At 38.2% G+C, this 27,322-nt stretch overlaps 1 protein-coding gene across 1 annotated transcript in view; it reads left to right on the top strand.

Annotated features, from left to right (window-relative positions):
* LOC126473959 (uncharacterized) overlaps positions 1-27,117 on the top strand; it is an 82,918-nt gene extending 55,801 nt beyond the window's left edge. Inside the window, exons 4-6 of the mRNA XM_050101329.1 lie at positions 8,290-8,592; positions 25,462-25,978; positions 26,085-27,117. Of these exons, the coding sequence (XP_049957286.1) occupies positions 8,290-8,592; positions 25,462-25,978; positions 26,085-26,318 (1,054 nt within the window). The 3' untranslated portion in view covers positions 26,319-27,117. The remainder of the gene's footprint in view (positions 1-8,289; positions 8,593-25,461; positions 25,979-26,084) is intronic.
* The last annotated feature ends 205 nt before the right edge of the window (positions 27,118-27,322 follow it).

The raw sequence follows: 27,322 nt of genomic DNA, 5'->3' as shown, positions 1-27,322 counted from the left end.
CATCACCAGGTCTTCCCTAGATTCATAGTTGTGCTCATGAAGCTGCCTCACTGCAAATACGAGGTCAACCATTGACCTCACAAGTCTGAAGCCATGCTGTTCCACTCTGTTTGTTCTCAACTCGTATTTGGATTCTGCTTTCCAGGATCTTTTCATATTCCTTGGCATAGTGTGGTATCAGTGTGACTCTCTTGTAGTTCTACAGTCCTTCCTACAGCACCACCCTCATAATACAGTCACTGTTTCCCAACTTCCCTTGCTGACTTCAACATTTCAACACTTACTTCGTCCATATCTGGTGCATTTCCTCCTTTCATCTTGTCCATTGCCATTTCCATTTCTTTCCATGTCAGGTCCTTTTCTCCCCCAGAGTTTACTTCTACTTCCTGTAGTCTATCATCATCATCTCCAAGTCCATTTAGATTTAGCAAATGCTCAAAGTACTCCTCCCACACTATCTTCTGTGTCTCTTTGTTATTAATCTCATTCTCCTTTTTATTTATCATTGCTGCATCCTCTCACAGACCTCTCCTCGTACTTTTGTCCACTCCATGCAGTACATTCTTAGTTCTTCTGTTACCTTCCTCCATCGTGTTTGCCCATTCTTCCATCCACTTTCTTCTCTCCTCAGCCACTGTCTTATTTGCCTCTTTCTTCTTTTTCTGGCACTCCTGTCTTGTTAATTCGGACCTCTCTCAGAACTACCATCTGAAGACCTTGTTCTTCCTTCCCCACTACTCCTTGGCTCTCTCAGTCCTTCAACGTGTCTCATTCCTTCATTTTCTACCACTTGTTCTTCTGCATACATCTACTGCAGCTTCTAATGTAACACTTCTAAAATGTATCCTTTCTCCTTCTCCTGTCCCCCCCCCCCCCTCCCCAATCATTTGGTAACCTTTTTCTTATAATCTCCTGGTATTCTTCCTTGACTTCCTTTTTCTTCAGTTTCCATACTTTAATTCTCCCTTCATGGTTCTAAGTCTTCTTCCATTCTGCAATGTTACTTATAATATGTTTTGATTGCAAAATATTTATTCACATGACCAGTTTTCGTTCCTCTAGAACCATCTTCAGATCTGCAAATTTCGGTTACAGGAGTAACCTGCCCACACTCAGCAACCTTCACATGCTGCGTCACAATGTGACGTGCTGAGTGTAGACGGGTTACTCCTGTAACTGAAATTTGCGGATCTGAAGATGGTTCTAGAGGAACTGAAACCGGTCATGTGAATAAATATTTTCAATCAAGATGGATTATAAGTAACATTGCATAAAAAAATGATTGCAGTATCCCTGCAGACATTATGTCTGTTTTTGCAAAATTCTTCCATTCTTTCATTATTCTCATGCTCGTTGCTAGTAGCTGGTGGTGGTCACTGTCTAATGCCTGTGACGGTAGGACCTTTCTGCCCATTACAGTCACTGAGCGAGGTGACGCAGTGGTTAGCACACTGGACTCATATTTGGGAGGACAATGGTTCAAACCTGCATCAATCATCTTGATGTAGGTTTTCAGTGCCTTCCGTAAATCACTTTAGGCAAATGCTGGGATGGATCCTTCGAAAGGGCACAGCCAACTTCCTTCTCCATCCTTCCTTACTCTGTTGGGACCAATGAACTCGCTGTTTGGTCCCCTCCCCTGAATCGCCCACTCCTCCATTACAGTCATCTTTGTTTCCCAATCATAGAGCATGTAATACACCAAAGATTTCTGCGCTAGATTCCTGTTGTACCACTTTTTTGTGGTTCTCTTTCTTCTGAAACCATGAGTTACCTATCAATACATCATTTGTCTCTCAGAATTACAGCAATCTTTTGCTTCTTCATTTCTGCTTCCCCATTCTTCTGCTCCCAGTACATATCCATACCCTTGTCTTTCACTCCCTACATGTGCATTCAAGTCTCTCATCACTATTACCCTTTTTGCAGTCAACTGCTTTTATAGTTCTTCCTCAAAGTCCACTTGGGGTATGTACATCTGAACCATGTCTGTACCTCTTCTTTTAGACCATTCCTCAAACAATGCCCACTCCCTTTTGTCTTCCTTCTACGTTTTCACTCCTATATAGTCTGTAACCTTTCTTCAGTTCCCTACTGCCTTCTCTTTTCCATCTTGTCTCTCCCATACCTAAAATATGTAGCTTTCTCCTTTCCATCATACCCACTATCTTCTCTATCTTTCCTGTCAGTGTTCCAATGTTAAAAGTTCCAATTCGTAGTCTGTTTGTCCTGGTGTGTCATTGTATTTTAGATCCATCCTTTCGGAGGCTAGTTTCCTTGTTGATAGCTGGTTGTTAATCCACTGTTGGCTAGCTAGGCCTATCACAGCTTCACAGAGCCTCATTGATCACCACTTTTTGGAGTTCCTACAGAGCCTTCGTGGCTACCGTATTGATCCCGGGGCACTAGAAGTCCCCACTGTACTTTTTTGCTTTAGGTCATCCCCTACTTTGTAGTGTTACCCACATGCCTTAACTTGGATGAGAGGTTGGTCTTCTGAGAGACTCACAATAAAAATAAAAACTATAGTAAGCTTAAGTACATCCACTTATATTCCACCTCTCCTGACAAAGACTGTGCTCAAGGCTTAAATATTCATTAGTATACTCATTACGGTTTAAGTAGCTTTCTAAGCTAAGTTTCTGAGCATGTTATACTTAAGTACACTCCCATGGATATGAAAATGTTTGCTTAAAATCATTAAATGAGTTTGTTACTTCGAAATCTTCCGTCATTAGGGCACCAATAGCTTCTCCTGTTCCTTCCTCAACCTGTCTAGTTGTTCAGAGATTCCTTTCGTGGTTTTAGTTAAGTCATCCCAAATTTTCCGTAGTTCACTCTGTTCAGCCTGTTTCCACCTTAGAGTGAGGTGTGTCTACATACGATTCACTCCTTCCTTCTGCTTTATGACCATTTAGATGACCTCCAAACTAGTAGGTGTTGAGTTTGAAACAATGGGTACATCGTAATCTTTGCTTCAATTCAACACTCTCTACTTGCTTGTGTGCCTAAGATTTGATTGTGTATTATATTGAACTCCTGCTCAGTTAATTATTTTAATTGTTAGAAGTGCTGTTTTACACTTCTTAAGTTGCACATTAACTTCATTTTGAAGTAAATCACACTGTGTCAATATTTCTGAATTTATCTTCTCTGGTAAGGTTGGAAGTATCGTATGTTACTACAGTATGCTATTTTGTATTTCTTGCTCTTTCTTACATGATTCATTGATATGTTGTGTGGATTTTTGTTGCTTTTATTTCATTCTATAATTCGATTTTAGTATTCTTTAGTGCCAAGCTTGTTTGCTCGAGTGTTGTGTTAGATTGTCCAAGTGTCATGTTTGTTATTGTTATATTAACAGTTATCTCCTATAGGTCATTACTGAACTGTGTTCTAAATTTTCTAAACCAAGCTGGGACGTCTGCATTCATTTTTCTTGTCACATGTTTAATTGGCCTCAGCCTAACATTGTAACCACTCTAGTTATGCATTTGTAGCACACCCACTAACTCTAGTTGAAAAACCACTTTCACTCTTTCACAATATAAACACAACAGAAAAAAATAATTGGAAACTATTCAACTCAGATTTTATACAGATCACCAGGCTCTTGCCAAACATAAATGCCGATGGGAAACTGTATTGATGTGTAAGTTGTGCTGTTTCACCAAAAATGGGTGCAGTGCATTGTTGATGCTGCCGCTGTTGCATAGCGATGAGCTGCAGCTGGAGTCCATGACTGCTGTTCTAGGCTGGTAATGGGATTATTGCAATTGAAGCCCCTTCGTACTCATAGTTGAAATTTTCTGATTCATGGGCTAGTTGTTTTCTTCTCCATCATAATTGTAGTCAAAGGATTCAATAATTGTTCATTGACTACCCAAATGTCATCAGAATTATTGACTTGCAGTGCTAGCATTGGATTTTGCACTGCAGCATAATCTTGGCTGTTGATTTTCAACACTGTTGACAACAGATATCAATTTCTGCAACTCTGCATACTCAAAATTTACCAATTCTCTTTAACTCTTAAGCAGGCTTGCCAATTTTCTTAACATGACTGAATACGTGACGTACTTTGTGGACATGTAAAGAACAGTGTTCTTTATGTTATCAAGGTAAACATGTACGAGCTAAACCACAGTGTAATGAAACAACAATTAAATAAAATGGATATTATATGAGCTAAATCACTGTTTAATTAAACAATAATAAACTAAACTTTCAATGCTTCACTATGTTGCTGCTTACAAGTGTTGCCTCACAGTAATGACCCACTTGGACCATTAAACAATGAAATGGCATCAGATCCCAACCAAATACTTATTCGATTACTAATTATGTTGTAGACAACTGCCTCATTATGGGATTGTGCTGCTAACTCAGAATCTGTTGCATTTTTTTGTATGAATCGTAAATTTTTTCTCACCTAGCTCGCTTTTTATTTTATATTACTGCTGTTCACTTGGACATTTGATAACACAGTTTACCACTGTGTTAGCTGAAGTAGTAATGAAGGAATAGGTATGGGCTCGCAATTGTAAAACAACAGTGGAATGGTACAAGACAATGTTATATGTGGTTGTTGCACTTTATGCGTAGGCTCCCTCTTGAGAGTTAAAAGCTCATATTTCTGTTTACTATATTTCTTCTTCATCAGTTTTATTTACTGTCAACTGTAGTTGTTCTGGGTTGTTCTTGATGGTTGCCACATGCAATTTTACACTGGTTCTCTACCGTGATATCGGGGGGGGGGGGGGGGGGGGGGGTGAAGAAAAGTATGATTTGGAGTTGTTGTTGTCTTGTGTCCAAAGACTGGTTTGATGCAGCTCTCCATTCTTACTCCATCCTTTGTAAGCCTCTTTGTCTCTGAGTAATTACTGCAATCCACATCTTTCTGGATCTGCTTACTGTATCCATCTCTTGGTATCCCTCTATAATTTTTACCCCCAACACTTGCCTCCAATTCTAAATTGGCACTTCCTTGGTGTCTCAGAAACTGTTCTATCACGCAATCCATTATTTTAGTGAAGTTGTTCCACAAATTTCTTGTCTCCCCAGTTCTGTTCATTATCTGCTCGTTAGTTACGTGATCTGCCCACCTACATTCTTCTGTAGCACCACATTTCAAAAGCTCATGTTCTCTTCTTGTTTAATCCATTTATTATCCATGTTTCACTTGTATACATGGCTACACTCCATACAAATATCTTCATAAAATATTTCTGAATACTTAAATCTATATTTGATGTTAACAAATTTCTTTTCTTCGGAAATGCTTTCATGGTCGTTGTCAGTTTACATTTTATATCCTGACCATCATCAGTTATTTTGCTCCCCAAATAGCAAAACTCATCTACTACTTTAAGTGTTTCATTTCCTAATCCAATTCTGTCAGCATCATCTGATTTAATTCGACAACATTCCATTATTCTCATTTTGCTTTTGTTGATTTTCATTTTATATCCTTCTTTCAAGACACTGTCCTTCCCATTCAACTGCTCTTCCAAGTTCTTTGTGTCTCTGACAGAATTACAATGCCATTGGCAAACCTCCAAGTTTTTATTTCTCCTCCCTGGACTTTAATTCCTACTCCAATTTTTTTATTATTATTTATTTATTTCCTTTACTGCTTGCTCAATATACAGATTGAATAACGTCAGGGACAAGCTACAACCCTGTCTCACTCCCTTCGCAACCATTGCTTCCCTTTCATGCCCCATAACTGAAATCTGGTTTCTGTACAAGTTGGAAATAGTCTTTCATTTCCTGTATTTTACCCCTGCGCCCCTCATAATTTCAAGGAGATTACTCTAGTTAAGACCTGCTGTTATTCAATCCTGCTCATCATACTATTTCAACTCACCTGCCAAACTCTTTGGATTGAACTTTGTTTCTCGAAGACTTGCACTTACTGCTGGAAGTGAAGAATACAAATCTCACATCCAATTCTCAAAATAAATACAGTGTTTCTGTTAAACAACATATTATATATAGTTCTTTTCTTTACAGTAACTACACAATACAAAAGTACTTCATCATTCAGAACATCACAATTATGTTGATATGAACTAAGTCCAAAAATAGTCTGTCATATTTAACAGGTTCCAATTGACTGAATGTATAACAAATTTTCTGTTGCCCCTGCAATGTCATAGGCATTGTTACTGCCACTTTCCTCTATTGCACACATCACCTTTCAAAGGTAGAACCTGATGACACAACAAAAACAATCAATTATTGATAGAATTATTTAATTGGATAGATAAAAAATCTACTCGCCAAACGGCGGCAGAACACATACATAAAAGATGCTTGTAACTGGCAAGCTTTTAGAGTGTGCACGCGCACACACACACACACACACACACACACACTCTGCATCTTTACCCTGCACCGTGTTCTGATACTTATTAAATGACTTATATTTTGTGGCTAAACTAAAATAAGATCTATCACAATAGTAAATTATGTAAACTGAAATTTGTATAGAAATAGGTCTAAAATTGTCGACACTACCCCATTCTCCTTTTATAAAAAACAGTTTCACTATTGAGCACTTTAACTGTTCAGGAAACTGACCGTTCCTAAAGGAAAAATTACAAATGTAGCTAAATACAGGGCAGACACATGCAGCACAGTGATTTAGCATCCTTCTAGTTGCCCTGTCATATCCATGAGAATCCATAGTCTTCAGCAATTTAATTATTGACTTAATGTCCCCTTTGTCAGTTGCACAAAGGTGTGTTACAGATAGCAGTCTTAGAATGCTATTTGCTTAGAGAGTTATATGATTCCCTGTAGAAATTAAGTGTTTATTCAATGCACATACTATATTCAGAAAATCATTGTTAGATTATGTACATACATCTGCATTATCAGTAACAAAAACATAACATTCATATAGACTATATCCTCGACCCTGTGCTGTTGGCCAGACACTTCCTTCATGGTTGACCATATTGTTTTCAATTTATTTCAAGAATAAGCTGAACTATTTGCATACCACATACCTTTTGCGTTCCAAATGACGTTTTTAACCTTCTTACAGTACTTTTTGTAATGGGTTACTGCAGCCCTATTGTGACTATTTCTAACATTTTGATATAATTCCCCATTTTCTGTGTGGTATCCTTATCACATCAGCCAGCCACCCAGGTTGCCTTTGGTAGTATCCTGTTTTAAATGTTCTAAAAAAAATCAGTTTTGAAAAAGCATGAGAAATAATCTATGTCGTCAGCACTTTCAACATCCTGCCAGTCTTGTTCTGTAATGAGGTTTTAAAAAATCCTCTATTGCTCAGGATTAACATTTCTAAATAGCTGCTAATTATATTTAACATGCATATGTATGTGGGTGTGCATACCCTTTTACTAATGGAATTCTCCTCTAGTAATGAAGAGTGAACAAAAATGTTGTCTGTAGTGGTCCTGTTGTCCCCCTGCATACTGGTTGGATAAAAATACATTCTGCATCAAATTATGTAAATTGGGAAGCTCTTCCAAGATTATTTTATTTGTACAATGACTTATAAAATTAATATTAAAGTCAGGACATCCAACTAATTTTTGCTACTTTCTATAAAGTGAACCGAGAACTCTTCCTAGCTTGAACAGAACTGTCTTGAATTCAGGAGTTGAGGACCTATAAATAACTATATACAACTTTAGTTTCACTAAATTTAACTAATTCTGCACAACATTCAGTGACCTTTTAGTCCATTGTTTTGGTACCTCAACAGATTTAAATGGAATATCATTTTTGACATACATGGCCACTCCCCACTTTGCAAAGAGCTTCTTGAAAAATAAACAGCTCATCTGTATCTCAGTATCTTCTGCAACAGCTGGGTTGTAATCATTCCAGGATGAATGATGTGCCCATTTATAACTTTTTTGGTCTCATAATAAAACTCTTATTTAAATGTTAAAGATTTCGAAATTACATACATATTTTTTAGATTTTTGCTGAAATAATTTTTTTATGTAATTTGCTTGTTTTGTATTTATGTATGGGCACAAACATGTTGCTGTAATTTTAGTATGTAAAAAAAAACTTTTTAGTTAGGATATCTTGTATATTGATTTATGTTTTTGTTTTATCCTTCGTGCTCACATTTTCCACTTCAAAGGGAAAAGATGTGTAATTTCTGCTTGTGTATTTTTCATGCTATACTCTGAGAGTTTTGACACATCCATAAAAACAGCACTGTCAAGCAAAATGACATAAATACAGTGTCACCATATATATCTACATTAAGTAATTTTTTATATAAATTTGTGAAAGGTACAATCACGGTGCTGTATCCGAAGAACTAGATCGGCAGTATCAGAGACTTCAGGAACGCTTTGTGGGACGTGAAACTGCATCCAGCTGCAATCCATGGTTTACAACGTGGAATGCAAGCAAAAGCTCAGTAAGATACCAACGAAGTCTTGGACAGTCTCCTGGAAGCCGGTTGAGTCATCTTGCTCGCCGTCGACAGTCATTCTCTTCGTGCAACTTGCAGCCTGCCAGTATATCAGGAAAATTGCCGGGAGTTATGCACAGGAGTGCAATAGAGCGTCGTGTTATTATGGTAGATGCAAAGTAAGTAGCACTAAGTGAATTATAGTTTACACATTGGACACTTTTTTTTATTTACTCATTTCACTTCAGTTTAAGATGACTCAGAAAATACAGTCCTTATTTAAATACTTAATTGAAATGTACTAGCCGGCCGGGGTGGCCGAGCGGTTCTAGGCGCTACAGTCTGGAACCGCGCAACCGCTACAGTCGCAGGTTCGAATCTTGCCTCGGGCATGGATGATTGTGATGTCCTTAGGTTAGTTACGTTTTAGTAGTTCTAAGTGCTAGGTGACTGATGACCTCAGAAGTTATGTCCCATAGTGCTCAGATCCATTTTATTGAAATTTACTGTTATTGGAACACAGGACATTAACAGTGATTATTTGAGTGGAATAGATTTCAAGGTCACATCATTGTGCTTTATGCTGCTAGCCTGCAGCACTTTCAGCTTTTTAATGTAATATGTTCATGCTCCAATTTTATGGCAGGTAGAGTAGGTGCTATTCTCCCAGGTTCAGGGTGGTGCAAAAAGAATGCGCGAACTACAAGCTAATGTAATTAGATTTATTTTGATCACATGTAAAATGCATTTGCACCAGTGCACTCTAAAGTTACCCAGTTTAAGAACTGAAGTTATTTTCTTAAAGATAACATTTCATCAGAAAGATCTTCATACACACACATTAGAAGCCTTTCTTTAACTTAACATATATTGCAACCTTCAGATCATCGATTGAACGAGGTTTGTGGTATTAAACGTGGCATTTTAAATGAAAAAAAAAGAAGAAGAAGAAGAAGAAGATGGAAACAGACAGATCTGGTGAGCATTCAGACTAGTGGAGATCACCGAAACGTGTGATCGAGTATTGAGGAAATATTTATAACAACTGTTGTGGATGCATTAGCCATGTGGACTATAGCTCCATCTTGTTGGAGCCACATTTCTGCCATGTTCGTTCTCAAAGCCTCAAGTTGTGTCCACAAGAAATTGCGTAACACTGCAACATAATTTTCCCCAATGACCACTACTTTGGGAACTTCACACCACATGGTCACGTTTGCACTGTACAGTGGTTTGTGATACAATTATTTTGGATAGTCTGCTGCCCAGTAGTGACAGTTCCGCTTATTTAAAAAACCGTCCAAGTGAAAGTAAGCTTCATTGCATTATCAAAACATCGTCAGTAGCAAGAACACCAAGTGTTCTTTCACAGAACAGTCTCCTTTTGTCAAAAGCCCATTTGTGATGCTTCTGTACCATCATTATTTTAGAACATAGATTTTATCTATCCAATTAAATAATTTTGGCAATAATAATTGTTTTCCGTTTTACATTATGTTATAAGGATGGAAGTGTAACTCTCAGTTCAGGATGCGCTGTAGCAAGCGACGTGACACGCCCAAACGTGTAGCACACTGCATAGTGGAGTGACGAGACCTTGAATAATAGACACACTTACTCTGTTGTCATTTTCTGTAGTTCAGGCGGTACAAGGACAACCAGCTGACTGGATTGACAACTGATCCAGGTGTGCAGAAGGAGTTAACCAAATGAAATATTGCGTTGTGATTAGGTATCGTACCATTAGGCTCAAGGCTGAACTGTGTACGGAAAAGCCATTAAATGGTGATAAAAGATTCATCACTTTTGAAATGATATTCAACAGTGAAAACAAGATGAAGTCCATTGCGCCATTGTTACTGAAATGAATGCCACAACAGGCAAAATAACAGCACTCGGGGAGTGATTGACTGCTCCCTTCCACTTCTCCTCTGCAACTCAAATCCATGCATTCATTTTGCATCGCCCTGTACCAAGGTATGTGGGAATTTTTTAGCAATGAACTGGTAAACGTAGCAGACAGTGAGATAGGACAATAATACGCACTGTAGCACAATGTGAGCTTTCACGTAAGTGTAATAATACCTCATTGTTACAGCACAAAGCAATGAGTTATTGAAAGAAGGGGTGATTGGAAGTTGCAGAGTTGTGATGTCAGGATATTTCAGCTTATTAGGAAATGTTCTGGTTGCACAAATAACATAAAATTTTACTAAACCCACAAGAATACCCTTTAATCAACTTCGTTGATATTTCAGCATGACCACTAGAATGCTTTGATTTTGAAGGTTTTATTATGAATTTTACTTCTTTTGGTACCAGCAACATACATAAAGTACTGAGGTATTTGTCGCATTACAGGCATCTGTTACCAATGTTTCATCTACACTTAAAGCTATCTTCTCTTTCTTTCTAGTTCTTTCAGCCTCCTCTTTCTCAATATCACATATTGTTTTTATTTTGTTGCTATCTTCATTTCATAGTGCATTTTCTTAAATGTCTGGATTATTTTCTTTAATGTTATGCAGTATTGATTGTAATGAACTAAATAATATTCATTGGAGCTGTTCCTGGCTGAAAGATAATAATTTTCTTTTTTGCTACAAGATAATTTTATGCCTTGAGTAATTCATGGTTTTCTTGTAGGCATTTGTTTAATCTGATTTACTTTTAGAGGAAAACAGTTTTCAATCAAGATACTTACTTTATCAATGAATGTGTTGTATTTTTCATTCATCTCCTGACCACTGTAAAATCTCTCCAGTTCATATCTTTGAACAGTTTGCTAAAATACTTAATTTTTTATATATTAACTGCTCTTCTATACTCAGATTTAGTAGATTTTTTAACGTGCTTAGTGTTTATACTTTGAACAAGTAACTGCATGTTGTGGTCTGGTAGGCTGTTGATTTTTAGGTTTTGTGATACCAGGTGGTTATAATTAAAGTGCAGCTACTCAAGTTTAGGCTGCAATTATTATATGGCAATGAAACTTGGTAGATATGCTAACACATTAATGTGGAACCAATTTACACTTGGGTGGGGGGGGGGGAGGCAAAACTAGTTCCAATTTCGACCACCAGATGAAAATCTGGCACTGTACAGCATCTCCTCGGCATCTCTGGTGCACATACTGAACAAATTGTGTAAGCAGCAATTAATAAAAAAATCAGCATTATGCTTTTCTCACTTGTTTGACCTTTCCTGCTCATTCCCATTCCTAAGCCATTTTATTTGGAAACATTTGTATACATCTTTCTTGCATTCGTAGTGTCTGATTTGCACCTCGTGACCAAAATTGGTACTAGTTTTTTGCCAGTTTAAATCAGTTCTGCATTATTGATTTTGTTCGTTTGAGTCTGAAAGGTGATTCTGAGTATCAGAATTGAAATTAAAAATGATTAGTATTTTCTTTTCAACAAATCTCTTCTCCTTCCTTAATTTTCATAAAATAAAATCCGTGTAAAATACATCAGTGTAGGACTTCTTGTTTCACCAATTACTGCAGATTAGCTTTTCAACATTTTCAGTATCTAAAATCTACATGAAAAGTGATTCAGTGATTTATTATTCTTCTGTTACTCATTGATTAAAATAGTTCTTCCCTTTCTGAATGGCGATGAACTTTTGTGATGGGCAAGTGAGTACAAACATCTTGTTTGAGCAGAAGTTAAGCTCATACTAACAAAAGAGTTTACATGAATTAATCTTTGTTCTTCTTTTATGTTGTTATCTTGCTCATCCATGGTTATACGTAGTAATATGGTTCTGTCATGGTATTGTATACAACATTGGTGGCTCCTACTGTGACATAAGAATTTTGGCCGTCAGTTTCCATCCACTGCCCAAGGTGTATCTCATACAAATAATAACAATCAAAAACAAATATTTTAATGTACAGAACATTCTGGTCGAGAGTTACGAATTATTTAGGAATAAAGGAGACGACTCACTGAAAGGCAGAAGTGCTGCTTCGTCAGTAGGTACACAAACAAAAGGTAGAGAGCTTGGCTAGCTTTCAAATTGCACTACCTGATAAATCTTGCATGTTGTGCTCTGCTTCATGTTGTGCCACTGGATGTTCCACCTTGTTTTTGGCAACAGTTTGGCAGTGGCCATTCATTCTAGTTGACAGCTGGTTGGTTGTCATACCAATGTAAAATGCTGTGCAGTGGTTGCGGCAGAGCTGGTATGTAACGTGGCTGATTTCACAGGTGGCCTGGCATCTGATGGGGTACAATAAGCCTGTGACGGGACTAGAGTAGGTGGTGCTGGATGACTGGATTGGATGGGTGTTGCATCTGGGTCTTCCACAGGGCTATGATCCTTGTGGGAGGGGATTGGGGGTGGTAGTTGCATAGGAGCGGACTAGGATGTTGTGGAGGTTGGGTGGGTGGCGGAACACCACTTTGGGAGAGGCTGTAAATATCTGGAGTAGGATGTCCCTCATATCAGGGCAGGATGATAAATAATCAAAACCCTGACGAAGGACATGGTTCAATCATTACAGTCCGGTTGGTTTTGGGTGACTGGGGGGAGGGACTTCTTTATGGTCGGTTCTTGGAACGGATGTGAGGATCCTGATCCTGATCCTGTGTGTGTGTGTGTGTGTGTGTGTGTGTGTTTCCTACGAGCTTGAAAAAGAATGTGAATTCCAAAAGCTAGCCAGACTTTGTACCTTTTGTTTATGTACCTATCGGCGACACAGCACTTCTGGCTTTCAGTGAATGGTCTCTTTTATTCCTAAATAATTCGTAAAACAAATATTTTAATGTATATAAGATATCGTGTACATATAAATAACAACTTTTTGGACTATTGTTATCCAATTTAATCGTTATTAAAATTGTAATAAAATTAGTTGTGCGCACACTTGTTAATTTGTAGACAACGAAGGTACAGAAAATTATTAGTTGTGCGCACACTTGTTAATTTGTAGACAACGAAGGTACAGAAAATTTCATATCTCTAAAAGTTTATGAGAAAATTCCCAAATTTAAATCAGACAAATTCTGTACCCGCACAATTTGGTTAAAAAATATTATCAATGGCTGTCTTAGAGAATTTAACTATCCTAGTTGGAAAATTTACTGTAGGTGATTGACTGACAATGTTACTGACTGTAATGAATGTTTACTGGAAGACTTTTTATGATGATCTATGTAGTCACAGGCAACCACAATTTCTTTGTTTTTCACTGTTAAATAGACCAGTAGGGCTTTTCTACACCTACATCTACGCTCTGCAAACCACTGTGAGGTGCATGGTAGAGTGTACATCCCATTGTACCAGTTATTAGGGTTTCTTCCTGTTCCATTCATGTATGGTGTGCAGGAAGAATGATCGTTTGAATGCTTCCGTGTCTGCAGTAATTATTCTAACCTTATCTTCATGATACCTATGTGAGTGATATGTAGGGGATTGTAGTATGTTCCTAGAGTAATCATTTAAAACTGGCGCTTAAAACTTTGTTAGTAGACTTTCTGGGGATAGTTTACGTCTATCTTCAAGAGTCTTCCAGTTCAGTTCCTTCAGTATCTCTGTACCACTCTCATACAGATTAAGCAAACCTGTGACCAATCGTATAATCGTATTAGCCTTCTCTGTATGCATTCAATGTCCCTGTTAGTCCTATGCGGAATGAGACCCACACACTTGATTCTAGTACTTGTTGCATATGAGTGACTTGTAACCAGTCTCCGTTGTAGACTGATTGTACTTTCCCCATATTCTACCAATAAACTGAAGTCTACTACCTGCTTTACCCACAACTGAACCTATGTGATCATTACATTTCATATCCCTGCGGAGTGTTACGTCCAGCTATTTGTGTGAGTTGGCAGATTCTAACAGTGACTCATTGATATTATAGTCATAGGATACTACACTGTTTTGTTTTGTGAAGTGCAAAATTTTACATTTCTGAACACTTAAAGCAAGTAGTCTATCTCTGCACCACATTGATATCTTATCAAGATCTGACTGAATATTTATGCAACTTCTTTCAGGTAGCATTTTATTATAGATAACTGCATCATCTGCAAAATGCCTGGTTTTACTGTTAACATTGTCAGCTAGGTCATTAATATACAATATAAACAGCAAGGGTCCCAACTTATTTCCCTGGGGACACACCCGAAGTTACTTCTACATATGATGATGACTGTCCATCCAAGATAATATGCTATGCCCTCCCTCCCAAAAAGTCCTCAATCCAGTCACAAATTTCACTTGATACGCCATATGATCGTACTTTTGACAATAACCATAGGTACGGTACTGAGTTAAATGCTTTCCGGGAATCAAGGAACGCTGTGTCTCACTTGTGACAGTGCATTTCCCTAAGTTATCTGCTATTAGCCCAGATAGTTTTCCCTTCCATTTCCTGTTGAGGTGAAAGCTGTACCTAGTGTAGTCTCATCTATTGATAGTATCTGCGGGAATCAAACCAATGTGAGGTACCATAGCTGATACAAGCAGCCTATCCAACTCCAAATTAACTCTTGTGATGGAAGAGTTCAAGTGAGGTCAATAATGGCAACCCAAAAGTGACACAAATCTGACATTGGTATGCTTCATTGCTGACACTATCTTTATCAAAGCACACTTTATAGAATATATACAATCTCTGTCAGTTCTATTACCTGACCTCCCACTATGACCAAGATACCTCCCTCTGTAAAATCTTTACATAATGGGTCTTTATCCTACATCTCATAATCAAGACCACCACTAGATTGAAAAAAGTTTGTGAACTGGTACTCTGGACTTATATTATCCTGTAGCAGTTGTCCAACACCTCTATCATGTGAACTAACTAACAACAATATTTTCTTTGTCCTTAAAGATTTTTCTACCTTCTTATTTCTCAGATTATTTTTGAAAGTGTGTTGTGATCTTTCTACGCCTGCATATACACGAGGCTCATCTGTGTCTGACTGGTGCAACAACACAATTCCATTTTTCACATTTATCATAACAATGTCTCGTACAGTCTTCTGTCTGTTACTTCTATTAACTGTAGCCACTTCCTACCTCTTTGTACCTTTCTCCTTCCTTAACCTGGCCAGATCTTTCCTTTAGTTAGCTTGAAGAACTGTAATACCAGGCCTCATTTATTTTGCCACTACCCACAATACAGTACACTAATGGATAAAGCTACGGAAACTGTCATATCACACCCTGGAGCTAACTATCTTATGGCAAGTCAAGCACTTCTCACTCATGGTAAACTACCTAATTATGCTTAGAATAAATTGATGAGTATTGAATAAACCTCAAGAATTTGTTCAGAAAGTTAAGCCTAAGATCAAGAAATACTTTACAACTTTCCCAAATCAGGAGATTTAAATTTTTACTATTTCCCCTTAATGTACATTAGATAATATAATGGTTAATACTATTTAGTTATCTAGAACAGAAGTAAAGAACAGTGTCCCTGTTTGTCATAACTAGAAATGTAAATGAAAACAAATGTAGGTCAAAAATACGCAATTTACTGCCTATACAAACTTTTCAATACTTTGTCATAATACATATAAAAGAGTGAAACATTTGACAGTTGCTTTACAAAACACATTAATACATCTATATCCTGTCTCATATTCACTTAAATAACTTGTATTACAAGATTAACCACTTTTCTTTACACGAGTACTTACAAACAAACATATGGCTGCCTCCAGGGCTGCCAACTGTCTCAGTGATGCTCATTTAAGTGCGATACAGTGAAATGACATTACATTAATGTATTACAATGCTATTTCTAATTGTACATTATCCTAAAACATTAAAAGTTTCTGTGAAGATTATATAATAGAAGGAGTTGCCCAATAGAAAGTGCTTTAATTCAGTCTTAAGCTCAATTACATTATCTACATCACATTTAGCGTGCTCCGGTAGGTTGTCAAATACATGTGTATGCATGTATTTGGTTCCATTCAGGACTAACATTAACTCCTCAAGGTCTTTGTAGGGGTTGTTTTTGGTTCTATTATTATATTCATGCTTTTTCACTATTTTGGTAGTGAAGGAATATTTCAATGACAAAGGACCTTAATGAATATATGTATTGTGAAGTATTTGTCAGAATACCTAGTTTTTTGAAGAGGGTCTTTGCAGGATGTTCTTGAATTAACAGCAGATATAATTCTTATGTCACACTTGTGTGTTTTGAAAATATTGTCCGTGTAACTTGAATTTCCCCAGAAAAAAATTCTTTACCCATTAATGTGGACATGAAAAATTCACATATGTGCAATAAATGCGAATTCTACCTCAAAATGCAAGAACTAAAAATTATTTAATAGATGATATTTCATAGTAAATTGTATCCAGATGAAAAATTTTATCAGAGATAGTTTGAAACAGCCTTATTTTCTGCATGTAAATATTAAAAATGTCACCAGTTTTGGTTACTAATATTGCACATCATCTGGCTAAGTCTAGTTTGGAAAGATAATGTGCATAAGAACATGCTAGCGAAATAAAAAAGTGCACAAATACGATGACATATCTGTACACTGTATTCTCTGGTGCCATGCCAGTTGTGGGTGATAGGATAAGTTGCATTATGCAACTAAGTTGCATAATGGCTCTAGGCACTATGGGACTTAACATCTGATGTCATCAGTCCCCTAGACGTAGAACTTCTTAAATCTAACTAACCTAAGGACATGACACACATCCATGTCCGAGGCAGGATTCAAACCTGCGACCGTAGCAGCAGTGCGATTCCGGGCTGAAGCACCTAGAACTGCTCAACCACAGTTCTTAAGTAACTGTAGTTTATCTGCTTAGGATGTGTTCAAAGGTAAATTGTCTGCTACTGACAGAAAAAAACCTTCTACAATTTCAGGACTACTTTTGATCAGGTCATTTTACCTGTGAAGAAATTTCTTCATTTTCTTGGTTTATCTTCACTGTCTCATTTCTTATTATGTTCAAAATAACTTTTTATATTGTTGCTGGCAGAGTTTATCTTTTCTTGAAGGTGCAAACATTTTGATGTTCAGATGATTTTGCATTAAATTTTACAGTACAGTTTTGCCTGATATTCTGATCCCATTTGTAATCCAGAGTTTAGGTGTGTTTAATCTGCTTCCTTTGGTTGATTAATTAGGGAAATAGTTTCAAAGTAGACTGTGTAACAGAATACATTACATTTTTTGTTTACAACAGGGGTGTTGTGTACTTTTTTCCAGCCTGTATTTCACAAATTCTTGAATTCCTTAATCCTTTTTTTAAATTTTTTACTCTTGTAGTTTTCCAATTCTTTTTATTTATGTCATGCGCTCTGATATTAAACATCACCACTATCATGGTCTGGGAGACCATTAACTATGGGGCTACACTATGACTTTGCAGTCTCATTGGATCTATAAAAACATTGTCAATAGCAGAGCTGCTGGTTCTCAGAACTCTTGTTGAAAATTGTATGAGCGGAGCTAGATTACATGAACTGGCAAGGGACTAAAGTGTAACTCTAGATTAGATATGCTGTAAAACATTCAAATTAAAATCTCCACCTAATGTTACCTCATAGTATTTTGAAGTCGCTGCGTGGTCTATTGCGCATTGCCATGGTTGGTGCGGCCATCCCCATTGGAGGTTCGAGTCCTCCCTCGAGCATGGATGTGTGTGTTGTCCTTAGTGCAAGTTAGTTTAAGATAGATTAAGTAGTGTGTAAGCTTCGGGACTGATGACCTCAGCAGTTTGGTCCTATAGAAGCTTACCACAAATTTCCAAAATTTGGCAGTCAAAAAGTTAAATAACGTATCAAGTTGTTTCATAAATAATTTAAAATTACTAGATGGAGTCCTGTACATTGTGACTGTTATTATTAACTGTCCACAACACAGGCTTCAAAATGCTGAGCCCTCTAAACTCTACGAGTATCAATGTTTTCATGTTTATCACCCTTTCTAATGTAAATGGCAACTCCCCCTTTCTTCACACCTAACTGAATGCTAAGTTATATCTATCCATATTCAGCCTTCCTGTATCCATTGTCAAATGGTTTTTAAAAACACGTATTAGAGCTATGTGATTTGCAGACTGCATTTCATCTAAAGACATCAGAATTTCATCAGTTTTGTTTTTTGACACTCTGATATTTTGATGCTGTACATTTAAATTTAATCTCTCTTTTACCTTCATGTATTTTAGGCTGAAAATTAATCAATGGAAATTTCAGGTAGGAATAACAACGATTTAGGAAAAGATGGAATGCTACTTACTGTAAAGATAACATGCTAAGTTGCAGGCAGGCACCATAAAAAGTTACACATAAGCATTCATCTGTAGCCATCATCAGAAACACACACTATTCATTCACTCAAGTAAGCACACCTCATGCACACGATTGCCATCTCCAACAGTGATTTAGCGGGTCGTAATGCAACTGTCAATGTGGGATGTAAGAAGCAGTCTGAAAGGGGCGGAGAAGGGGAAGGGATAGTAGTGTGTGGGTGGGAAGAGAGACAGATGCTGTCTGGTGGAGTGTGCAGGGACTAGACTGCCAACAGATGCAGCCTCAGGAGGTTGTGGGGAAAAAAGAAGCAAAAAAGGAGAGGAGTGGGAAAAGATGGGCGGATGCGTTGGCAGAGGGTTGCAGATAAACAGGGTGGGAGATAAGAAAGGGCAACAGCCTCAACGGGTGCGGGGCAAAGTCAGGACATGTGGGGACCAAGCAGCAATCGGTATTGCAATTGTAAACTGTCGAAGCTGCGTTGTAAAGTACCGGAACTTCAAGCGCTGATAGAAAGCACCGAAGCTGAAATCGTTATAGGTACAGAAAGCTGGCTGAAGCCAGAGATAAATTCTGCCGAAATTTTTACAAAGGTACAGACAGTGTTTAGAAAGGCTAGATTGCATGCAACCGGTGGTGGAGTGTTCGTCGCTGTTAGTAGTAGTTTATCCTGTAGTGAAGTAGAAGTGGATTGTTCCTGTGAATTATTATGGGTGGAGGTTACACTCAACAACCGAGCTAGGTTAATAATTGGCTCCTTTTACCGACCTCCCGACTCAGCAGCATTAGTGGCAGAACAACTGAGAGAAAATTTGGAATACATTTCACATAAATTTTCTCAGCATGTTATAGTCTTAGGTGGAGATTTCAATTTACCAGATATAGACTGGGACACTCAGATGTTTAGGACGGGTGGTAGGGACAGAGCATCGAGTGACATTATACTGAGTGCACTATCCGAAAATTACCTCGAGCAATTAAACAGAGAACCGACTCGTGTAGATAACATCTTGGACCTACTGATAACAAACAGACCCGAACTTTTCGACTCTGTATGTGCAGAACAGGGAATCAGTGATCATAAGGCGATTGCAGCATCCCTGAATATGGAAGTTAATAGGAATATAAAAAAAGGGAGGAAGGTTTATCTGTTTAGCAAAAGTAATAGAAGGCAGATTTCAGACTACCTAACAGATCAAAATGAAAATTTCTGTTCCGACACTGACAATGTTGAGTGTTTATGGAAAAAGTTCAAGGCAATCGTAAAATGCGTTTTAGACAGGTACGTGCCGAGTAAAACTGTGAGGGACGGGAAAAACCCACCGTGGTACAACAACAAAGTTAGGAAACTACTGCGAAAGCAAAGAGAGCTTCACTCTAAGTTTAAACGCAGCCAAAACCTCTCAGACAAACAGAAGCTAAACGATGTCAGAGTTAGCGTAAGGAGGGCTATGCGTGAAGCATTCAGTGAATTCGAAAGTAAAATTCTATGTACCAACTTGACAGAAGAGAGACAGATGCTGTCTGGTGGAGTGTGCAGGGACTAGACTGCCAACAGATGCAGCCTCAGGAGGTTGTGGGGAAAAAAGAAGCAAAAAAGGAGAGCAGTGGGGAAAGATGGGCGAATGTGTTGGCAGAGGGTTGCAAATAAACAGGGTGGGAGATAAGAACGGGGAGGAGAGAAGACAGAGGTGGTGGAAACTTTTGAGTGGAGGGTGTAGGGACAATATGTTACTGGAAGGTGATGCTGGGATAATTATAGGACTGTAGAATGTGTTGTAAGGATAACTCCCATCTGTGCAATTTAGAAAGCTGGTGGTGGAGGGGATAATCCATATGGCTCAGGTGGTGAAGCAGCGACTGAAATCAATTCTGTTATGTTCAGCTGCATGTTGTGCTACAGGGTGGTCTACTGTGCTCTTGGCCGCAGTTTGGTGGTGGCCATTCATCCTGGTGGACAGGTTGTTGGTAGTCATAACAATATAAAAAGCTGTGCAATGATTGCAGCACAGCTGGTAAATGACATGGCTGCTTTCACAGGTGGCCAGGCCCCTGATGATCCTTTTGGTAAGGGGTTGAGATTGGAATTGGGTGTGGGAGTGACATAGGGATGGACTAGGATGTTGTGAAGGTTGGGTGGATGACAGAGCACCAATTTAGCAATAGTGGGGAAGATCTCGGGTAGGAGTCCCTCATTTCAGGGCACAATGATAGGTAATGAAAGCCCCAGCGAAGGATGTGGTTATGTTGATCCAGTCCACAGTGGTACTGGGTGATGAAGGGGGCACTCCTTTGTGGCTGGTTCTTGAGGGTGGTGGGAGGATTGGGGGTGTGACGGGAAATGACACAGGAGATATGTTTGCAGACAAGGTCTGGGGCCTTGGTGAGACCCTCAGTATACTGGGCAAGAAGTTCCTGTCCCCATGTAGTCAGGCAGTATGAGAGGGATTTTGTGGTGTGAAACTGATGACAGCTGTCAAAATGCAGGTACTGTTGATGGTTGGTGGGTTTAACGTGGACAGAGGTGCAGATGAAGTCGTGAGAGGAGGAAGTCAATATCTAGGTACTGTTGATGGATTTAATGTGAACAGAGGTGCAGATGGAGTCATCAGAGAGGAGGAGGTCAACAACTAGGTAGGTGGCATGCTGGGTTGAGGAGAACCAGGTGAAGCAAATGAGAGAGAATGCGTTAAAGATTGTTATGGAATGAGGATAGAGTGTCTTGGCTGTAAGTCCAGAGCATGAAGATGATATCAGTGAACCTGAATCAGGCTAGGGTTTTGGCATTTTTGGGGCTAGGAAGGTCTCCTCTAGCTTACCCATAAACAGGTTGGCATAGGGGGTGCCATGCAGGTGCCCATGGCTGTGATGAGGATATATTTGTATACCTTCCCTTTAAAGGAGATGTAGTTGTGGGTTAGGATAAAATTAATAATGTGTATGAGGACTGAGGTAGTGGGTTTGGAATCTGATGGACGTTGGGGAAGGTATTGTTCAATAGCAGTCAGACTATGAGCATGTGGGTTGTTGGTGTATAGGGAGGTGGCATCAACAGTGACGAACAGGAATCCAGGAGGTAAATGGTTGGGAATGGTGGAGAGTTGGTGAAGGAAGTGATTGTTATCTTTGACATAGGAGGCTAGATTATAGGCAACTGGTTGGAGGTATCGGTCGGTGAGGCCCGAATTTCTTTCAGTATGGGCCCAATAACCGATCGCAATGGGGCATCATGGATTGTTGGGTTTGTGGATTTTGGGGAGCATGTTCCAGCCCGCATCTATCAGAACCAGTTAAACTAACTCCATATTGACCCATCTCAAAGAGCTGTTCAGATGAGCCAGTAAAAAGGTCTCAAAACAGGAATAAACTCAACATTTGTATGGCTATCTGTACCAGGTCATTCTTCATAATGTAGCCATAGCCCCAGTCAGCACTGTTTCCTGCTCCATCTACTTTACAACATTGTATTCTTTTCCAAAATCTGTGCACAAACAACGTACTGTATATCCTGTATATCCCCTATCATGTGGCCGAGACTTGCACTTGACTTGAAAAAATTTGGGACCTGATACTTGTTTCCTTGCACCCCATGTAACATCTGGCATATAGCTCTTCCATGACTGCTGTACCTTTGCTACTCGTACATCTACTGAAGTTAAAGTTTAAGTTTGTTCTACTTGCTTCTGATTGGACACTGGTCTCTGGGACAAGGATTCCTTCTCCAACGAGACCTGCTAATGTGCAATACTTTTGCCATATGGCTATCTATATGCAATGTTGTGGAAGGTTTCACCCAGTTTTCTAATGAGAAGACAGTTCATTAGTTTTCCTGGGGAAAGCGACCACTAAGTGGGAAATGCTCAGGACACTTACAGTCAGCATCTTGGCTTTTGTACAGAATAGTCATCAACCCGCCTGGAATCAGCCATTTATCTGTAGGATGTTTTCAGGCTACATCTGTTTGTACACTTTTTTATTGACATTTTCACTAATTTATTTTTATTTCTACTTTGATGAACTGTAATTTAGCATAATTATGCCTTTAGCATAGGTTTTACTGACATCTCTCTTGTATGCTCCTTGTCTCAGTGCTATTTGTTTTCAGCTGTACAGTGTAGAGTGCTTGAAAATTGTTGTTTTCTCTTTCTCCCCCCCACCTCCCCCCCCCCCCCCCCCCCATTTGATAACAGTATTTGCTTTAGCACTACCTTAGCATCTCAAATGCACTGTAGTTGTTAATAGCTCACTGCACCATCAATCTCTTGGCATGATATATTTTCTGCTTTGGTTTGATTATCACCTGTAGCCTCCACAGAAGAGACAACTGATACCATTAACATGTGCTTTATTTCACCTCCAGTATATTGTACATGTATGTCATATACTGCCTGGACAGGAGATTATTGGACACTGCAGTTTCTTAGGGTAATAAAAAAATAATTGCTAAAATAAGTTGCTAATTGGGTCTTCACCTTGCAGTGATTTTGTTTCTCTTGTTCTGTATACTGTGTTTTTAAAAATGAGTATCATTGCTACCCAGACTTCATACTGAAATGAGTGCTAAATGATAAATTATCTCTTACGGTATATTGATAATTTTTACTTACGGACTGTCTGACAGCAACTGAATAAAACACAATTTTAGTGCCATACGCGTTTCGCCTTTATTTTCTGCAAGGCATTATCAGTGACCTGGAATATGTACATATGTGTGCTATTTAATTTACATTTTTGTTACTGTACCTATAGGTTATAAACAGTTCTGGTGGTTGGTATTTCCTATTAAGTAGTAATGTTTTGAACTGTACTTACAGGTTGCGTGGACGATTTCTTACATATTACGCTCCTGTTGCATTTTTGGTGTTGTTCTTCTTCTTATGAATGCCAAAAACTTACAAACACACTCAACAAACACACGCAATGACAACACCATACAGAAAAGAACCAGATGGTACACCATGACCTACACACACAAACTAACACACAGAGTTGCAAACATCCTAAAGAGAGAGGGCTTCAAAATAGCATATAAGCCTGGGCAAACCCTCCAGTCACACCTAAGCAAGCCAGCTACCAAGAGGGGCAAATTCCAACAACCAGGAATATATAAACTTAAATGTCGAAGTTGTGATGAAGTATACATAGGCATGACATGCAGGAATTTTGAAACACGATTTAAAGAACATGTGAGATGTTGGAAGTATGAAACAAACCATTCCACATTTGCAGAACATTTAAAGCACCATAACCATCATCCTACAAACATGGAACAAGAAATGAAAATAATGAGAATAAGAAACCATGACAAACATCTTATACAAACACAAGAAAACTTCCACATCCAGAAAGACATGGCAGAAAACCAACATGCGATAAATAAACAAACACACATCAGTACAGGCTCCCTAATACACTTCATAAAGGAAATGATAAGATAAAACAAAAATACTCTTACCCCTTCATCTTCTGGGCACACACACACACACACATACACACACACACACACACACACACACACACACACACACACACACACACACACAAACCATGACATACATCTTATACAAACACAAGAAAACTTCCACATCCAGAAAGCCATGGCAGAAAACAAACATGCGATAAATAAACAAACACACATCAGTACAGGCTCCCTAATACACTTCATAAAGGAAATGATAAGATAAAACAAAAATACTCTTACCCCTTCATCTTCTGGGCGCACACACACACACACACACACACACACACACACAGCAAAAAAAAAACACACACACAACACAAAAAACAGGTCACAGATACTTCAATAATTACACTCAAAAGTTTGGCAATAACATTCGATCTTTGGCAAAAACATTTGACAGTCGGCAACAGAAACCAAAACATTGCATTAAAGCAAGCGTTCAGTTCATAGTGCTGTGGAATGGGAGGGGGGGGGGGGGGACAAATTGGCATTCATAAGAAGAAGAACAACACCAAAAATGCAACAGGAGCGTAATATGTAAGAAATTGTCCACGCAACCTGAAGTACAGTTCAAAACATTACTACTTAATAGGAAATACCAACTACCAGAACTTTTTATAACCTATAGGTACAGTGACAAAAATGTAAATTAAATAGCAAACATATGTACTTATTCCAGGCCACTCATGATGCCTTGCAGAAAATAAATGCGAAACATGTATGGCACTAAAATTGTGTTCTATCCAGTTGCTGTCAGACGGTCCATAACAAAAATTATCATTATACCGTAATATTACACGCAACTGAGGAAGACAGGACTACAAAAGTTGAAGATAAATTAACTCATTTGTTGTAGCTTACTGCATGATTTGCAGCACTCTTGCCAGCATGCTCATCATTATCTTCAGTTCTTTCTGTCCTTCCCCCTCCCCCCTTCCCCATGCGCATGTGCTGGTGTGCACGCATCGTGATCACCTATATTTAGATTAATTTTGTATTTAACTTTTGAGATTTTTTTGGTTCTCTCAATAGTTCTAAACACTGTCACAGTTATTGATAAAAACAGACTTGTTGTTGTGGATCTCAAGTACTCTGTTTACTGTAAAACTAGTGTTGCTCACCATGTTTGTTTTTATGAAATGAATCTCATAAACATTAGTAACCTCTGGAAGATGGGGGGGGATTTTTTTTTTTTTTTTTTTTTTTTTTTTTTTTTTTTTTTTTTTTTTTTTTTTTTGGGAGGGGGGAGACAGAGAGAGAGAGAGAGAGAGAGAGAGAGAGAGAGAGAGTGTGTGTGTGTGTGTGTGTAGTTCCTGATTTGACTGTTTTGTATTATAGGAAAGAAGAGAAACAACAGAAACATAAAATTAATAATCGCCGACTCCAGAGAAGCACAATCTGTATAGGAGAAGATGATAGCAAGTTAAGAAGTTCAAGGAGAGCACTCTTCCAGAGCCCAGTTGATGACAAGAAAGTTTCTTCTTATTTAAAATCCAGAACAGAATCCAATAATACGAAAACAGATGTTTGGGGAGGAACAACAAAGCTTGCAGAGAACAGAAGTCGCAGCCTTAATGAAAATTTCAATATAAATGGAAAAAGAGTGATGTCTGATTCACAGTCTCATCCAAGAAAGATTTCACGTAGACTGGTCTTTGATGCCTCTCAGCCAGTGGGGCATTCCTTATCACATAATGCAGAATTTAACCGACACTCATCAGTCAGCAGACAGCTGACAGAAAAGAAGTCAAATTCGTCTTATGTTAATGGAAACCATAGAAGCCAAGTACTTACACAGCCACTTTCTTCAAGTCAAGCAGCATCAAAGAGTAGAATAAGTGGCACGTACAAGAAGGTAATTCCCCCACAAGCATGAACAGCTCTTATATGATATTTAACCAGTAAGGCACTTAGTAAATGTTTGAAAGTTTTTGTGTGAACCAGTCTCTTTAATATTTCAGAAATTATTGTGGGCTGTGGCTGAGGCTCTGAGGAGAAAGGGCATCACAATGACTCACCATCTTTTCCATCCTTGTGCGTCATCACTGACAAGGCTTCTTTTAAAGGTTGTAGGAAACACATTACTTGTACAGTCCAGAGAAGATACTTGTAAGACAACTAGTGAGCAGTTATTAAAAACTGCACTGCAGCATGTACATACTGTTGTTCAGAAAACAGAAGCTGGCTGCAGTTAATGATTGTAAAATCTGTTAAATTATATTAATTTTTATCAATATTTGAACTGACTTACCTGCAAAGTGAGATGCCTTATTCACTGTATTTGATGCAGAATTTGACAGTTTCAATGGAATGTGATGTATTTGCAGCTGCATCTTATTTTGACACCTCATGTATTGAAATATGTGTACAGCTCTCTCCAGAATATGTGTGTGTGTGTGTGTGTGTGTGTGTGTGTGTGTGTGTACATAGTTATGCTTATTGAAATGCATGCAGGTTCCAAATTTGCATGTTTGTGCGTTTGTCAGAATATTTAACGATCTCATGAAATTGTCTTCAGGGAAGTACTGCAATGATTGTGTTCATAGTCCCTCCAGTGTAAAATACAAATATTTTTACTATATATTGTTTATTTGTTGAAATGTATTTAGAATTCACATGTTCACCTAAAAATTAAAGGGAACTTCTAATTACCATGTTATACATTGTGTTGTGTGTGATGTCAGTAGGTGTTCAGTTGTTTTGTTATGATCAATGTGTGCATTTGGTAGTGTGTTGAGAGGTTATAGCAGCCAAAGACTCAGTTAAAAATTGTGTTCATTAGTCAATTACTGTTCCCTCTTTTAAAAAATAAAATGACAAAATTTTTGTATGCCTATATGAGATACATCTTTTATATTTAACTCAGCAAAAGGGTTTTAAACTAGCAGTTTTCTTTTTGAGAAAACACTGAAGAGTTGTGGTAACATAGAGGCCTTATTTTGTGTAAAGATATAAAACTGATTTTACTAGCCAACCTGAAATAAAATATTTTTATACTGTGAACATATTTGAGTTTCTCTCATTTTTTTTTAAATTGCAAGCATCATTCGACTCAATTTGATGGTTCAATATTTGACCCTTTTGTAACAACGTATGTGTCTTTCACAGCAAAATTACAAAGATTCTGAATGAGTGCCCAGTCTTCTCACGTCTTTAGGAGGCAGAATTCCAGAAAAACAGATAAAAAATCTGTTCCTAG

The sequence above is a fragment of the Schistocerca serialis genome, chromosome 4, assembly GCF_023864345.2.
Source record: "Schistocerca serialis cubense isolate TAMUIC-IGC-003099 chromosome 4, iqSchSeri2.2, whole genome shotgun sequence".
Taxonomy (NCBI): domain Eukaryota; kingdom Metazoa; phylum Arthropoda; class Insecta; order Orthoptera; family Acrididae; genus Schistocerca; species Schistocerca serialis.
Note: the sequence above shows the minus strand (reverse complement) of the source record. Positions and strands in the feature narration are given on the sequence as shown.